The 18,052-nt window shown below is 31.6% G+C and overlaps 1 protein-coding gene and 1 long non-coding RNA gene across 24 annotated transcripts in view; one reads left to right on the top strand and one right to left on the bottom strand.

Moving 5' to 3' along the window:
* CAP (Cbl-associated protein) overlaps window positions 1–18,052 on the bottom strand; it is a 153,171-nt gene that overhangs the window by 37,735 nt on the left and 97,384 nt on the right. For 12 of the 23 annotated variants that reach the window (XM_076402581.1, XM_076402580.1, XM_076402584.1 and 9 more), the window contains 9 exons: window positions 13,981–14,189; window positions 11,312–11,516; window positions 11,161–11,250; window positions 10,968–11,101; window positions 8,485–8,560; window positions 7,251–7,286; window positions 981–1,091; window positions 247–406; window positions 71–188 (listed from right to left, as the gene is read on the bottom strand). In XM_076402581.1, the coding sequence (XP_076258696.1) occupies window positions 71–188; window positions 247–406; window positions 981–1,091; window positions 7,251–7,286; window positions 8,485–8,560; window positions 10,968–11,101; window positions 11,161–11,250; window positions 11,312–11,516; window positions 13,981–14,189 (1,139 nt within the window). The remainder of the gene's footprint in view (window positions 1–70; window positions 189–246; window positions 407–980; window positions 1,092–7,250; window positions 7,287–8,484; window positions 8,561–10,967; window positions 11,102–11,160; window positions 11,251–11,311; window positions 11,517–13,980; window positions 14,190–18,052) is intronic. The other 11 variants (XM_076402586.1, XM_076402590.1, XM_076402589.1 and 8 more) reach the window with 1 other exon arrangement.
* On the top strand, window positions 15,079–17,664 carry LOC143195477 (uncharacterized). The gene is made up of 2 exons (XR_013005541.1): window positions 15,079–16,760; window positions 17,358–17,664. It is a non-coding gene; the product is annotated as an uncharacterized LOC143195477 (long non-coding RNA).

Below are 18,052 nucleotides of genomic sequence, written 5' to 3'. Positions count from 1 at the left end.
TAATTTTTTGGCAGCAATGAAGCTATTGTTGAAGCCCTTTAATTTGATATTAATAAACATCTCTTCTTACCTTCTTAGCTTCACTTTCGGAAATCGATGAATGTCCAGGTACATAGTTCTCGATTCTCCCTGGTTGTACTCTATATGTTTCTTGAGTATTTCTAACAATATCGGAGGATGAGTATGACCTGGAAAATATTGATTAGTTTGGATGGAAACTACGTTGATTATTTGATTTGTGCTCACTTGTCAGGATGAGATCGAGGCATTGTTGCTGATGATTGATGGTGATGCGCTTCAGGAGGTCGTCTTCGATCTAGAGTTGCGTATTTGTATTCGGTGAAGTCACTATCATAAGCACCTGGTTCGGGTTCCGATAGATATCCAGAAGTGTATGGATATTGGGCTACGATAAAGTTAAAATTGAAGGTATCTTTAAAAACAATGTCCTTTTTAAAACTTAATTATTACTCTATTATAGGATTATATTATAATCGAGTATTTTTTTACTTATTCTTATGTTAGAGTTTTTGGCAATATGCCGGATATAGCTATAAAATAATAAGAGCTATATTGCTATACATGAACTACGTACGCACCAGCGTCATATAGCGACAACTGTTTATCAATCAATATTTGTTTAGTTGCTTCTCTAGATATGGTGTCCTGTCGTTGTGATGGTCGTTTGTAAGTGTTTAATTCAATAGTAAATTACGAAAATTCATATAACACTTGGACAGAATCGATTGAGATTAATAACAATATTTGTTAAGTTGTAGAGTATCATCTATTCATTATAAGTGGAAGTAAATAATTGATGCCATTTTAATTATTAGTTCTCAAAGGAGAATTACTAAAGTTTCACCCTATCATTACGAGTAGTTCGGTCCCGACCTTCATAGAGTCAAGATGTGTTTTTCCTTCCCGAAAACGAGTCTCTGTAAATATCAAATAAAAATACATGTATATATATTTTTTACGGTCAACTTCCGTTAACGGTTTCAAAGAACTCCCAGGTACGGGATACGGTGAAACGGCCAACCCAAAGTGAAGGAAATACGTGCTCTCAAACAAAAGACGTTCCACGTTTTCTAAAAAGGGAAAAAAGCGAAAGTTAGTGAAAAAAAAACATTTAATTATAACAATATGGATTTGATTATATTACTGAAAGAAAACGAAGAATTGAGAACGAATAACGAGCGTCTGAACTGTTGCAATTATCTAAGGATATAGCTGCTATCTGTTTGCAACTGAACGGTTACACGCAAGATACACCAAAAAGGCATACTAATTATGCAGAAGACTACTACACTGATGAAGACGAACTAGCATTAGAGGTAGGGGAACAGTCTGACTGGACCGAAGTAACAAACAAGAAGGGTCAAAAGAGGAAGAAGTCAGAGATGACGCCTTCGCCAATCGCAAGAAGTGCTATAAACATTAAAAAAGAAGCAATAAGACAAAATTCCTCTGCCCCCTCCGGTCAAGATTTCCAGTTTAGTTTTAGAAACCATTCAACAATCGATCTAGTGCACAAAGTAACTGCGGCTATTGAAAGAGCGTCTGAGGAACAGAAATACTGAACTGCAATATTCCTGGATGTCTCACAAGCTATTGATCGGGTTTGGCATTTGGGATTAATCTGTGAGATGAGCAAATTGTTACCGCTTAACTATTGTCAATTACTGGAGTCATATTTATTCGGAAGAAAATTTAGAGTATCGCACGAAATGGCGTTCTCAACATTTAAAACAATTGCGGCTGGAGTTCCACAAGGTAGCGTTTTGGGACCTTTCCTGTATCTGCTCTACACTGTTGACATTCTAACAATAAAAGAAACACTACTTAGAATCTTTGCTGACGACATAATTATTATGGTAAAAGATATATTTCTGCCTAGGCAATAGAAAAAGTGCAAGTAGCAGTCAACAAAATCTACAAATGGACGAAAGATTGGAAAATTCAACTTAATAGCTCCAAATCTGTCCACTTTAATTTTGAATTGAGGCGAAATAATAAAAGCTTAATAATATCACTCAATAGATGCCCGATTCCTCAAGCAGAATCCGCTAAATACCTTGGAATCCATCTTGACGGTAGATTAAATTGGAAACATCACGTTAGACAAAAAGCAAAACACATTAGAACCAAAATAAAACAACTATATTGGTTAGTCCGAAGATACTCTCAACTTGATCTAAAATCAAAGAGGTTGATCTAAAATACAATTATAAAGCCAATTTGGACCTATGGGGTGCAAATATGGGGTTGTACTAAATATTCAAATCAACTAGTCATACAACGCTGTCAAAACAAAGGTCTTCGATTGATCACCAATACCTATCGCTACGTAACCAACGAATGGCACGTAAGAAATGCACGATGATCTGGAAATCATTATCCAAGATTTTGCCTTGAAACACGAAAGAAGATTACTAAATCTTACTAACGTGGAAGCAATACAATTGCTGGACAGCGCGCAGGACGTCAGGAGATTGAAGCGAACAAAACCATACGAACTTATATAAAGTGTATACATTTAGTGTCAACTATAGCTATAAGTTAATATTTAATACATAATTATAATTTTATAATTGAGGAATACATATTGAAGTATTTTTTCGAACTCTTGCGTGATTTATTCACGTCTTGCTTGTGAATTAATCCAAGTACTTAGGAAAAGTAGTAATAAATTAATTGTAAATTAAGATTGTACCAAACATATCTAATAAAGATGTTATTAAAAAAAATCTTTACGAGTTACTTAAAGTGGAATTGTTATAGTATTTTTATGGCGGTGGAAAAAAAGCATTGCGCAGTTATTAAATTCTTTATAGAAGAATCTTTAAGATATTTAATATGAGATTTTAGAGAATTTGGGAAGCTTTAAAGACTTTATGGACTTTATAGAATTTCTTTAAATGTTTTTATGGTAATTTGTACTAAAATAGTACCTGTGTTGGATGAATATTCTAATTGAGAAAATATTTAAAATAATTAATTTGCATCATTATGGGGATTTGGCGCAAACAATATAGCGTAACTGCATAAGTTACTAGATAATTGATAGAAGAATTATAAGATAATTGAATAAATAATTAAGAACAAAAGAAAAAGTATCGAGAATTAATCAATTATAATAATTGGTTCGGTCCGATGTCGGAATCAGTATTATCCAAAACTGGACAGACAATTTAGTAAGTGATTTCCATCTAATTTATAATTCTTTTCACCATTACGTATCGATTGAACATCTTCAAATGTATATATTTTTATATCATTAATTTAAATAAGCAAACTCTTTGTGTATTAATTTACGCAAAGAGGAGAAAAAATAAATTGTATTTAATTTACAACCTTACTTTCTCTCCTTAACAACTCAACACATTCGTTGTAACAAAATAATGGAATGAGAAGTGCTATATCAACATCAATACGATTCATATTTAACATGTTAAGGTATAAGTCATTTTAGGGGTTTTTGTTTGTCATATATTATTCACAGGATCCATAAACAAAGCATTTAAAACAATATTGATCCAGATATTTATGTTATAAAGCTCCATATAATATGGTGCAAAAAGTTGTACTCGATACCTTGAGTACTCAATATTGATAGATATCAATCATATATCATATTAAAATATTTTATTAAAAAAGAGTTAGTGCTACCATAACAGTAACTGAAATCGTTCTTCATAAATAATAAGAAGTCGTCTTCTCTTGAATATATTATATATAGCTACTGCAGCAATAAAAGAAATAATTGTTTTTCATAAATAATCAGAAGTTGCTCGCTCTTGAATGTAGCAGTCATATCATCGATTTAAAATATTTTATAAGTAAAATTTTTTGCTCAACATCTGTCAAATACATGTACTTTAAAAAATATATGATATTGTTTAATTTTTTTCAAATGGGATATTGTGATGAATATGATTGTAAACAAATACATGTTGTTAAAGTTATATAGACCATATCTACTTTACCATATACTATGCGACCATATATGTCGAAAAATAAAATACATTGAAAAGCTCGCTTAGATGTATGACCTTTTTTTGTTGCTAATCGATGTTATCAGTTCATTCCATGTGTATTTTTTATCGACATGGTAAACAAACCGCTAATTATAAGCCGTATGCTAGTATTCGTTGAACTCGTACCATTACAAGACTACTATTGCGAACGAATTTCAGCTAAAAACTTAACAATCACAATCGGACAATAGCTATAACTATATCTAATATGGGTCAGGTGAGACTTTTTCTAAAACTGAAGTTACCACTTAATTTTAGTAGTGAGTTTTAGCAGTGAGTTCAGAAATTGATGATTGAGTTACTCATTGGTAGTGATACTCTGAAGTCGATACAATAAATTTGGATAATTAATAACCATTTGGTGTATTATCAATTCTTGGTATTTTTTGACAGAAAGTAATAACTGATTATTACTGAATTTAATAAAGAATGAGAGCTAATTATATATAAATATTTTAACTAACAATAATATAAATAACAAAGTTAGTTGTTGGGTAATAGCAACCTGGTAATTAAAATGATAAGAAAAACAAACCTTGTTTTAAATTTACACTGAAATGATACACTACTGAACCTAACGCGCTACGCTTAAACTACTAATAACACTCCGCAAGAGACAGGAAGAGCACCGAAAATGTTTTTTTTTTCGAAAAAATATAACACTATAAATACTCGGTTGTTCATTGTACGCACTTTTGACGCGTAATGCCTTGGATAATATATTTTGTCGAGATAAGAACCAAGGCAAAAGACTCGAAAAGTTCTCTACAATTTAGGTTCAAGTGTTAGCATGTTATCTGATGTTTCAAGTTTAGAATTATGTAAATATGATGAGATGAGGGCAAATATTCATTTTACGGGTGGATCTTGTTTATATATTGTTTGTGATGTAATAGTATAAAGCATGAGTTTCATTTTATTGCTGTTACAGTGTGCATATTTTAAAGTTGTAAAATGCAGTTTATGTTGATAACGAAGGAACAACAATAAAGTATATCGTTTTCATTTAGATTTTTAGATAAGTTTTAATACTTAATACCTGCTATTTCATTGTTTATTTTTTAAACATATACCTGATAGGGGGATTAACCGACAGTTTTCAGGTACGTTAATAAAGAAAGTTAGTCCAAGTTTAAAGAGGATAAAATATACAACGCGGGGCAAAAGGCTTGCTACGATTTTGATTACCTATAACTTTGCTCAAAGAAAAGATAAGTAAGTTTGGTTTTCAAAAACAGTTTATTTGGTCTTCGCGTTTTTTTTTCGTTATGATTGAAAAATTATATCGGCTAAAGTGACCGGGATTCGTTATGGAACTTTCGGCTCTTTTTAAAGCATTTTTAATGATATCCTGCAACATCTCAGGCTGACTATTCATCACGAACATGGTCTTTAAGGTGTTGAATCGTTTGGAGCTTATTCAAATAAACTTTTGATTTAAAAAAAACCCATAAGAAAAAGTCTGTTGCAGTTATTTCCGGAGATCTAGCTGGCCATGCTAAATCGCCACTTTGCGAAATTAGTATTCGTGGAAAAATGTCATTCAATAATTGCTATATGTCCTCTAGTCCTTTAAACTACATGTCCTCTAGTCGTTGATCGACCATTTTAGGCACAAGAAAATTTTGGATCATGTCTTGGTATCGTTCAGCAATTGTAACCGCAACAATTTGGTGATTTTCAAAAAAATAGGGTCCAATGATATTACCAACATGAATACCACACCATAAGTTGTTTTTAGTTGTTCATGAAATGATGCTTCCCCCATCTGTTATAATGTCTCTCTAGTACATTTCATTCATTGTGTAAACGTTTTTATAGAACAAAATACAACAGTTCCGTTGGTCTACATAATCTCCAAGAAGTAAAACATTTTGCTTCAATAATTCCGCGTTTTAATCAAGAGTTAAATAATACCTTCCTAAACATAATGATAATGTTAAAATTAATATTAACATTATAAATTTAGGCTTGACATATATGTTAATATTAAGCACTAGTTACTATCTAATTAACCAGAACAAGAGATGGTCCATTGATGATTTTTGAATTATTGTTGATAAAAGGTACGCTAGATGGGAGATAAGTATTTCAAGTGCTGTAAATCGCATATCAATTAAACATGCTAATTAAGTAGTAAGTTTAGCAGTTTACTTAGTAAAGTAGGTATCGAGTTATGTCGCAATGACACAAAAAAAATCGAAACAAAGCCGTTTTAATTTGTTGTTTTTAATTGATGAATTGTTGGTTTATGACTGAAAGGAAATAATTGGCTTTAATAACAAAAAAGAAGGATTAGTTTGCTGTTAAGATCATAATGTAAGTTCTTGAGATATGCATCGTCTAATTTTTATTAATTATCTCGAGATATTAACGTCAAATAGTATGTGAACTCATACAACAAATGAGTATTTGAGTAATGAAATTAGGCCAGAAATTTCGGCGTTTAAGGAAGAAGAATGTGTTTTGTAGAAACATTTCATTTGTATGTATAGCTGAAAATATGTACTGGTGATCAAGAAGGTGTGTGTCTGGTGGCTCTAGAAAGATGGTTTGTTAGAAACTTTATTTCTAACTACAACTTCAACAACTAGAGAAATGACTTGAATAATCACAAAATTATTTAGAAATTATCTTTCTTCATGACGCCAACTACGCCAAACTATAAACTTTTTTGATTATTTATTAAAATTCGAGAGAGCTTGGAAAGTTTTGATGCATGTGTTGCTATATCTATAGATATAACGGATTCCAACTATTAGTTTCAAAACAAACCTGCGTACACAATTTAATTCAGTTTTTCAACAAAACCATACAAGTGAAAAATTGTCCATAGTAATAACATAGAGCATAACATTTTTACACCGTAAGAACATTTATTGAATTGATATAAACGCTACCGAATGTCACTGGGGAAGTATGTCAGAAACAATTTTTCTTTGGCGCAATTTTTGTGTTTTTATAGTGCTTCTGATTGTTCTTGGTTGTTCAAAAAAGGATGTGTTTGGTCCAGTTATGGAATCGAAAGTATTTTGAATTAGGGGATGGTTGTTTTCTCTACAGTCGTATCAACTAGGCGCCACTTCTTTGGGTTAAAATAAAGTAGTTTTCAATTGAATTAAGAGTTTGCGTTTAAACAATATATGTTTTCTAACTTAGTATATCTGTAACTTAACTTAAGTTATGGTTGATAAAAATACATATATTTACCTCTTTTCTGACGATACTTAATGGTAACAAATTCATCTGTAAAAAATATTTTCGATTAGTTAAAATAAATTAGATGCACGTACGTATGATGTACAATTAGAGGTTTCACGCGTACTTAAGAACGGTACATGAAACTTCAATATATTTTGAATACATTAAGGATTAAAATCTATTTTAGTACTAACAATAATTATATTTATCAATTGCATTCTAAATTAGAGAGATTTACAGTAGAGTAACCAGGACTTCCAAAATGCAATGTATAATACGGTTGCTGTTGTTGCAAAATTTCCGGAGATTTGATAGGCAATAGACATAAATCAGTATAAAAAATTAATACTGAATAAAGGGTTAAAGGTAGGTTTCATTTTAAGTGTCCTAAAAGGTTTACTAAAACACTTCATTAGATGAAATAAGATTATAGTGTTGAGTTTCTTTATACAGATATTTCACATTTTCCACTAAACTAGCCAAATGCTTTTATAAGATATCTCAAAAGAAAGTTTATATTCATTAACATGAACGCAACAAACAACGTATGCTTATAATATATGCTATAATGTATGCTTATAATATACGGCATTTTGCAAAAAGTTAAAGATGCACTCTCACAAAATTCAATTGGTATAAGAACTAACGTCCTAACGCCATCCGCCACTCAGATGTTTAACTAAGTAAACCAGGTAAATAGTGTGTACCACATTGTCTTTAAAGGAACCCGATTTTCATCCTAATGGAAAAAGAAAATGAAATAAGTTTCGAAGATAAAGCCTATGAATAAAGTTTACCTTTCGAGGATATTGTATTAAGATATAAATTCCTAAATTGTGATATTGAATAATTAATAATTTTTTTCTATAGATGGTTTTTCTTAAATTAGACCAAAATCATTGTAAACTTTCTTTTGAGACCGTTGATAGATTTCAATTAAGTGATAATTTTGAAAGATTTGGATCAGCAGGATCAAAATTAACTGATTGTTGTTTGCCGCTAATTGGTCAAACAACACCTTTGACTATTTCTTAAATTAAAATTAGCATCTGGACGACCGGTTGTATTCCAGAGGTTCTCATAGAGACAAGTATTACTATTACATGACACTGATATTTTTTCTGGTTATATACCGGCTTTTCAGAATAATAATCAAATAATTTAGTTCTTCCGATTTTTAAAAGTCCTGTTCATTTTTTATATAAATTTGATGCTTTCAATTTGTAATAAACAAAACTGTTACCTTTATGGGGCTTCTGCTTGTGAATGGTATCGTACATCCTCTTGTACCATTTGGATTGGTCCTTGTCCTTCACTTCCTGTAATTTATATGATGGTTTCATTGTTACTACTAAAATTGTTGGCAATTTTCGCTAGTATTTTTTAGCTATAAATAATCGATTTTTTGCAAGTGGACTAAGTTTTCCGTTTGTTTATCTTTTTGAGATAATCCCGTATCTCCAAATCCGTATATGTGTATATGAGATATACTCGGTTAGATACGTGAGAGTTAGTTAACAATAACTGTGTTTTTAGTCAAAAATATAACGCTCATTAATTCATACTCTATATACTCTCGGTTTTATACATTTTATATTTAATAGTAAGAACATGGTTTTGGTTTTCATATATAAGTATTTTTTAATGTTTTTTCGAATATTTAATGATATTTAATATAATTAGGATTGTACTGAGGATATATTAATGTCAAACAGTCTAACTAATTATACTAATAATAATCACTAGTAAGATTATATTTATAAAAATAGTTTTTTAATTCATCAATAGCTTCAAAAAAGAAGCTAGGTGACAAAGAATTAGGATATTTCTTGATAGTATGATGGTAACTGACGACAAAAACTAGAGAAAAGGTATGCACAATAATCTTATTTTAAAAAAGTGTCAATATTGTTAACATTATTATTTAAATTTAAGCCTTTATACTTTTCAGTAATTGTGATGACCAAACTTGACTAAACTTTTTTCCTAGAAGAATCATAAGTTATTTGATTTAACAGCGATAAATATATTTAATAATATGAAATAAGTTATATTAGGTATAGCACTTAATTATAGAATATTCCTAAAAAAACAGTTTGCTAAATAGAGTGAATGCATCATGTGAAATTAAGAACATGAGCACTAATGAATCTTAATAATTTCCAATTCCTCCAGATGGATCTTAAGTATTTTGCCATCATCTAGATTGATGTCTAATCAGGAAGTAGCTCATACTTGGATAACTTTTAAAATAAATCAAATGATTGTTGGACGAAAATCGAAGTTATCCATGGATAACAAGATATTGCTACATGACGTCAAGATTAGATCCATTTGGTCTGACGGAATTCAAATATGGGACATTTCTAGCAAATCTGCATCTACATCTGAAGCTATAATTCAACGGTTTTACAAACAATTTTTGTTTGCTATGGTTGATGCTCCATACTACGCTTTTAATGAACTGAGACAGTGTGATGTCTCTTTTTTAGGACTTTTACTTCTTTGGAACTCATAACAAGTATAATTCAAAATGTCAGTGTTAAGGGTCAATTGAAAGAGTATCCAATGAACTTGTCATTATGAGTTAATTGTAGCCAATTGTCGAATTAAACCTTTACTACCATCCAATCTCATAAATGTCCAGATATAACATTTAGAGCAAGTTTTAGAGTAAGATATTTTAAACCAATATACGATAACGATAATTTACTGAAGTTATCTTCAACATGTTATATAAATAATCATTATTATAAGAAGTACTTATTGCCCTTTGGCCAAATTATTGAGCTACTAAAATTTAAAAAAATGTATGAAACACATTATAGTCTAATCAACGAGATTAGAAAGTGTATTGATTGGAATTGTTCAACAAATTGATTGACGTAGTGTTGCAAAAAGACTAGAAATAGTAACAGAAGCAAAAGCCAAAGATTGCAAAAGTTCTGTAGCTCAAATGGTAAGTTCTGCCACATCCAGCGTGCTAAACCAAATATAACGCATTCTAACTCTTACTCATTTAAATATAGCTTGACTTGACGTTTCAGAATTCTGAAGTGAGAAAATGGATCGCTTGCAAACCAACATCGTTCTTTCAACACGGTATCGCCATACTGCCCAAAAAGAAAGAAGTTGTAGAATGTGATGTAGAAATATTTTAATTAAGATGTATTGTATCAATGTGTTTGACAATAAATGCCCTGTTAAAGTGAAAAAGGGATCAAAATATATGTAAGCACCTAATATATTGGAATCTCTTTGCTGCACTTGTCATCTCTTTCATTTTATTCATCAAATGGTGCTTCTTTTAAGCATTATTTTATAACAATATTATATAAATAATATATACAGGTCTTTCAATCTAATGAATAAACTAGAAGATATTGTTTATATCTGAAAATATTCATTCAATTTCTTTCAAATAGTAAACCTCTTGTAGCAGGTCTAAAATACCTGAAAAATGTTTTGGTAAAAATATCCTTTAAAATTAAATGCCATACCTATATAACTGAAAATTCTCTTTTCTATGTAACAATAACGTAAAAATTACCATAAATGTAAATCTTTATCACCATGAATACCGTATGAAACTGATAACCGCTTAATCTGGTAGTTGAATTTAGATAGCAGCAAATAGACTATTTCATATCGATTATAACTTCTAATCTACTAATCCTCGATATACAGCAGATAAGTGATATTCTTATCTACGGGTTTTAAACTTACTGATCGCAAAATCAACGGCATTCCGTCTTTGGTGGTCGGACCAATGCCTTCGAATTTCCTTGGTGCCAAGTCGGCCATTTTTCTCGGTTTTTCGCTGTCAGATTCGCTGGTATACTCGTTTTTAATATGGTATACTGTAAATAATTAGTAGAAACAAAACAAAACATTGACAAAAAATGAGAGTTTCACTTACAAACTTCACCAGGATATTTTATGGGTGGTCTGTCGTTGGGAGGTTTTCGTTCTTGATCAATGTATTGGGCACCTCTAGGTAAATGACCCTCTGAAAAACGATTGACTTAGAATACCTAGAGTTAAATCTGGTATAGGTGATGGTTTAATACCCCTAGCTTTCTGGAGAAGGGTTATTGTTGGATTTTGTGCCCTCGGTAACCGTGGAGTTGTCGAATAGATTCCAATGCCGGGAGATGATTGACTGTTTGGTAGTCTTCTGTCGAGCGTTGATGATAAGTTGATGGCTGTGTCACTGCTACCTTCTGGTATTTTCCAGGGTGGTTCAGAGGTTACTTTATCTGAAGCTACAAGACTCTATAATGGAAAATTACTTTATTTACTTTAGCAATAGAACTAATTGGATATGAAAAATCTAATTTTCTTTTCTCATATTTTTGTGTATCTGAAGTTCGATTGTCTATAATTTTATGTACATTTTCAGCGATAGGTGAACACCCAACGGAACTACATATGACCCCGTTACTTCTTTCGATTTTTTATTTCATTAGATGCTTTAAATATTGTAATTAGGATAGTGTCATCTGCAAATATATTAATGATGTTCATGAATAAATGAGATAATACATTAGTTTGAAAGATCTTGAAATATGAGCCAACAAAATATGAGGTCTTTGTTTCTCTCATATAATTTAAAGAAATATGTATATAAACAAAATCACAGCGAACATAATGCACCGATAAAAATGATACGACAACGAAAAAAGTGACGACTTATTCTTGGTGGACTTAGAGAAATTTGAAATTAAAGATGATTAGGATTAAACAAAGGAAATGAAAGCTCAAAATAAAGGAAAATGAAGAGATACTTTTGGATACATTTGTAAAGAATATGATAGACGAAATGTGTGAAAAAATGTTATCTGGCGATGAATACAATTTTGCAAATATAGAGATTGTATGATTATAAAAGAAATCGTATTAAAATAAGAAACAAAATTTAAAATCGAGCCATCGATCAAAATGATGTAGGACGAACTTGAGCCAAAAGAATGGCGATTTTATTCTTGGTGAAATTAAAAAATTTAAGACTAAAAATGAGAAAATGAATTATTATATCAAGGACAAAACCTGTAAAGGTGCTTCTATCTACTGTTTTGTTCACAATATAGATTCCAATTTCTATATATCCTTGTAATTATCACTTATCACTGATGTTATGAATACGTATATTAATTAAATAAGTATATTGTTAATTTTGCAATTAGGATATATAATTGTTTAAATGATGGTAGGGGCTGTCGTAGATCTTAAAACACAAAACTTCAAATAATGGGCTACGAGGGCTTCTATTTATATTTTATGCCTAACAATAAACAGACAAAAATATATTTTTTAAATTATGAAAATGGTTTTTTCGCCTGAAAAATCCGTGGCTTTTTCATGCGTCGAAAATATTGGTTAAGAATATATTTGTTATATGAGAATAATATCGATATAATTCGACCTCTTAGTCGGTTAAATAGGAACAATTTCAGAGAGAGATCGCATTGTCATGATGACAAATGCCGCTTTTCGTATTTGACGAGGCACTTCCGGTAAACAAATGGTTATCTACCATTCAGAATTCAGAATTCACTGTTCGTTCAGTTACATCGAAGAAACAGGCGATCACCTGCATCGCGCACGTATCACTTTTATCGCAATTATTATCGCTTTTATAACAATGAAAATACAATAATATATTTTTCTAAATTATGAAAATGATTTTATTGTTTTTCGAAATATTCACCATGATAATGATTCTTGCATGCGCTTGAACCAATCTGTGTAACACGTTTTCCATTCTGACTGAGGTAGCTCCAACGCTTGGTTTTCGAATTTATTCGCAGTTTCTTCAAGCGTTGAAAAACGTTGATTAAGAAATGTAATTTTGATATGTGGGAATAATATCCATCAATTCCACGTTTTGGCCGATAGGTGATTGTTTCAGTCCATGTGAGAGAGCTTGCATTGACAGGAAGAAGAATGTCGCTCTCTTCGTATTTCACGAAGCATTTTCGGTAAACAAATGGTTGCCTAACATTCAGAATTCACCATTCTATGTTGCTTATTTCGAGGTAACCGCCAATCACTTGCATCCCCCTATGTATCACTTTTATCGCATATGACCTGTCTTAGAAGACTCATACGGTAGATTTGTTGTTTGTTTGAGGCTCTTATGCATAAAACCAAGATCAGTCTTCTGTGTAATTTTTATACACATCTTTAGATGCACTACGATTATATTTATTGGCCATTTCGTTGCATGAATTGACACGAGCAACTTCTTGGGCTTTTGTGAAATTATGCGGGATTCAATGTGAGAAAATATTTTTCACTGCTAAAGGTTTATGAAATAACTTATTGATATTCATCATATTAATGGCCAAGGATGACTCAATCCCACGGTAACCCACATGACGATCTGGCAATATCATTTCGAGCACATCATCAACGTTTTCTGACACATCAGCTGATTTTGCACGATCTTTACGATATTCTTCATTGAGCTAATTATGTCACAATTAAAGTCAACGATTCAATCAAACTCTTGCAGTAGTCAAGGATGGATCTTCATTGCCAAAAATAGAAGTAACTTGAGAGTCTCGATAATCCACGTTAAGAGTCGTAAAATATCATCACACGACAAAAAATTAGCTCTACTTTTACACTACACATGACAAAACACTGTCTAACTTCATCTAATATTGCCAAGACTGAAAATGTAAATAGCAACCCTGCTATTGCTATCTGAAATAAAACTTTACAAAAACTTTACCTCAGATTGAGTCCTGTTTCTTCTGGTCAATACTGGAGACTGGAAATTGACTGGTCGAAATTCCTTCCTTTCAACTATGGGACTGGAGTTGGCACTTTTTGGTGTCCACACCGGTGAGATCGGATCATCTCGTTGCTGTTGCTGGTGTTGCTGAGTGTCCGTCCGTTTGCTAATCGGTGTTGGTGGGTGTTGTCCTGGCGACCATATACCTAAACAGCATCCACAATGACTGTATATGTTTCCATTTAATGAAGAAGTCTGAAAAATTCTCGTTTCCAGTATTGAATTACGAAGAAGCAATATGACTTTATACGTAATAATTATTTCAAATAGAGAAACTTTCAGACTATTCTAAAATGAGGTCGTTAATATACAAATAGAACAAAAAACAGATGGTTAAATGTAGCATTATACAAATCACACGAAAAACAAACACATTTTATCGGAAGTTTTGAACAGCTTGAAAACGCTTACTTTTGTTGCTACTTGATCAGCGCAGAGTATTCCAAACTGTATCAAACACCACGTAATAAACATGAATAACAATGAAATAATCACAGTAATTATAAACAATTATGTATCTGCGGTAAATATTAGTGATGCATTGATTTTTCTACATAATCGAGAGTATAAATAAACTGTATATGCATTAGTATCAACTATAAATACGTTGGTTTTCGTTCACAATGTGGTTTGGTAGTTTTCCTTATTGTTGTATTATAAAAATTGATAACTATCTTAGTTGTTTGCATGACTCAATATGGAGTGTAGAACAAGCTTCAGGATCACAGGGGTATACAATTTCTGTTAATATAAATTTAAATAAAGAAAGTTATGATATGAAATAATATCAATGTTAGGTGATTGTATGTATTCTGACCAAAACAAATGGTCAAATCACTTTATCACTTTAAAATAGCATTTATTGAGAAACAATAGTACAATTTCTATGACTTATTACCATCGTTCTGTCGATATGGCGATACTCTGTTGAAAAAACGTGTTGGTTTGGCATTTATTTAGATTTTCAAAACCGTATGTCAACAAAAAGGTAATCAGAAGGCGCTATATATGGGTAAGGTTGAATGCTAGAGAAGTTCAAATTTTAGTTGCCTCAGTATATCCTTTACATCGCTGGGACGTGTGGCCGAATGCTGCCATGCAGGAGGATTACTGTGCGTCTACTGGTCTTTTTTTGTAACCATGCGTGATTAAATCTGTTGAATTGATCCCAGTTTAGTGCTGCTATAACAGGCTCATCCTGTTTTAACAGCTCGTAATACAGTACACTTCTTCTCTTTCTCCTGATAAGCAATGAAACCGCGATGTTGAAATAGCTTGAAATCGCTGTTTGAGTCAATCCGTGTGATAGATAGTTTCACTAATTTTGAATCTTTCTCATCTCATGCAAACGTTTGGAAACTGTTCATTTAAACGTCTGATCCGGTCTGGCTGGATTGCTCTGAAATTTTTTTGGGATTTTAACTAGCCAGGGTTTTGTCTAAGGCGAACTTTCTTGGTCTTCTTGAAATCAAACAACAAAAGTAAGGAATGCCAAAACTACAATTTTGAGCGATTTGATACTCATGATTAGCGCCTGTATAGACTGGATAACTCAGTAATACTAAATAGAAAAATGTTTAATTGTTTGGTTAGGTTGTTTATACTGATACTTCATTACATTTTCATCAATAGATATCGCCGAGCAAAATACATACAGCAAAATACGAGCATTGCAAACATTATAAAAACGCGAACTTACGTCTTAGCATTTTATCTATTTTACTCGATATTTTAATTCACAATCTTTATATTATTTTGTGAATTCTTTTGTTTAAGTATGTATGTATTTTGTGCTCTATTCTCCACGAGATCTTTCTTTTTTGATTGAATTTTCTAATTGAATAACGTAATAAAAAAAATTATGAGGATTCAGAAAATAAATAACATAAAATCTATTTTTTTTTAAATTGAGATGTTTAGTTTTATGATGCCAATATGTGTTAAAATATTGGTTTTTAGAGGAAACGTGTTCCACCACTATTTCCGTCATCGATGATTCATTTAGTACGTAAAAATAGATTTTTCTAGTCTCGATGTTTTTCAGTTTCATACCTCATTAGCTTTTCTGTTCATTCATCGAGCATATTTTTGTCAGGTGATCTTTTTTCCATCGATACCCTGTACCGGAAAAGACTATTTTACTTTTGGAGCAGCTGTTTCAGTTTTGTTGGAAGTCTCGTTTTAAATATATATGAGTGATTTAAAATTATCGTCGTTACAACTATTATCACTGTTGTTATTTTTATTTGTTGCAATTGGTAACATTTAGTGGGATATTTATAATAATAATTTTTCAGTTTCAGATTGTAACGTTTGATTTAAACATAAACAATATTTGTTTTATTAGCTTCAAATGGACTCTATCAAAATATCTTGTTCAGGACAAAAGTGTTTTAAATATATGCTAGAAGAACCTCTGTGATTATTTATGAGTAGGAGATCCTTATTTTGCTAGAAGCCCAATCTAGAAATACCTTGGTTCGAAGCTCATATTAAATAGCAGGGTCAGAACGGAGCGCATGACACATAACATGTGTTCACAGCTTCACTATCCTAGTTCAAAAGGTTTCTGAACGTCCGAAAGTGGTATCTTTACCTCTTTGATGATGTGAAGGCATCAGATGCGAGAATGATGACTCTTAGTAGACTATAGAGTATTACCCATACTCTAAAGAACTTTCTTTTCACCTGAGCTTCACATATGGCATCAATGGCAGGTAATATACTTTTTGTATGTGAAACGCACATGTGAAGACTTGATAATAATAATAATAAGAAAATACTTGATAAAACACAATAACAAATACTATTTGTGGATTTTTGTTCTATATCGTATAATGATAAAATTTTACAAACCACATTTTATTAAATACAATCTGTAAAAATTACTATGATGTCGTCAAAATGAATTATTTGACGCAAAGTATAAGGAGCATAGAAAGTCATCAAGCAATTTAAGAATAAAAGAAGATGCGAATCTTGAAACATTACCAGCCAAAAATTATTAGAATTGGCCCTCGCAATTAATGTTTTCTCAGCATCATTTCATAACACTCACAAGATGTGAATTTCAATATCAGCATATTGGAATGCTCAATAAAGACTTTAAAACGTTTTTTTGTGCTAAGTCTAGGTTTGATTATTTTTTACATTTTAGTGAGTTCCTTATTTATTCTTTTAATGCTAGATATTTATTCAATAAACTACGCAGTTGTTTTATTAAGTACTACAATGGATAGCCCAAGTAAAAGTACAGCCTATATGAGGAAAAAAATAAATAAAGAAATAATGATTGAAAATAATGAATATTCCAGGCACTGGGGCCCGTTACCTAGTCTAGGTGATTTGACAAATGTTCCAACCAAACTAGAAAAAGAAAGTTGCTGTTCTGTTGGGAATCGAGCTCGCGACCTCCGCGTGTGAGTTTAGCGTTCTAACTATTACTCCATAGAAAGAATTGCCTACCATGTTTCTACGATTTCTCATATGATATGGTTAGTGCTTAAAAGACAAACTGAATGGCTTTTACATTGACTACTTCCGATTTTTCGTCACATTAGTTCAGCAATAACATTATACACAAATGTCTGATTATTTTAAATAAGAAATATGTGAAAACATTGTACGTGCCTTTGAAATTTGAGGTTATTCCTCGATTTCTCCCCTTTCTCCCTATCTGATCCTAACTTGGTCTCAATGGGACCACCTCAGAAGGGCACTCTTTCGAATAAAAAAACAATTTGGAAAACCGGTCCATAATTGACGGATAAATCGGCGAACATACATTAAAAAATATATATACAGCCGAACATAGATTCTTCATCTTTTTTTGAAGTCGGCTAAAAATGATCTTTATCAATGGAGTTTGTTTTATAATGGTCTGGGAATTGAATGCAGTTCTTCATGAGGTTCAACAACACAACATTCATCACACTGTCGATAGAGCTAAATATATTCGATTAGGCTTCAACTCTGGAATCAGAAGGACCAGCTACTAGCAGTGTAGTTT

Source organism: Rhynchophorus ferrugineus, unplaced genomic scaffold, assembly GCF_030347505.1.
Source record: "Rhynchophorus ferrugineus isolate W39M unplaced genomic scaffold, kcgeb_rfMv2 rfM4, whole genome shotgun sequence".
Lineage (NCBI taxonomy): Eukaryota > Metazoa > Arthropoda > Insecta > Coleoptera > Curculionidae > Rhynchophorus > Rhynchophorus ferrugineus.
This window is presented reverse-complemented; position numbering and strand designations above follow the sequence as displayed.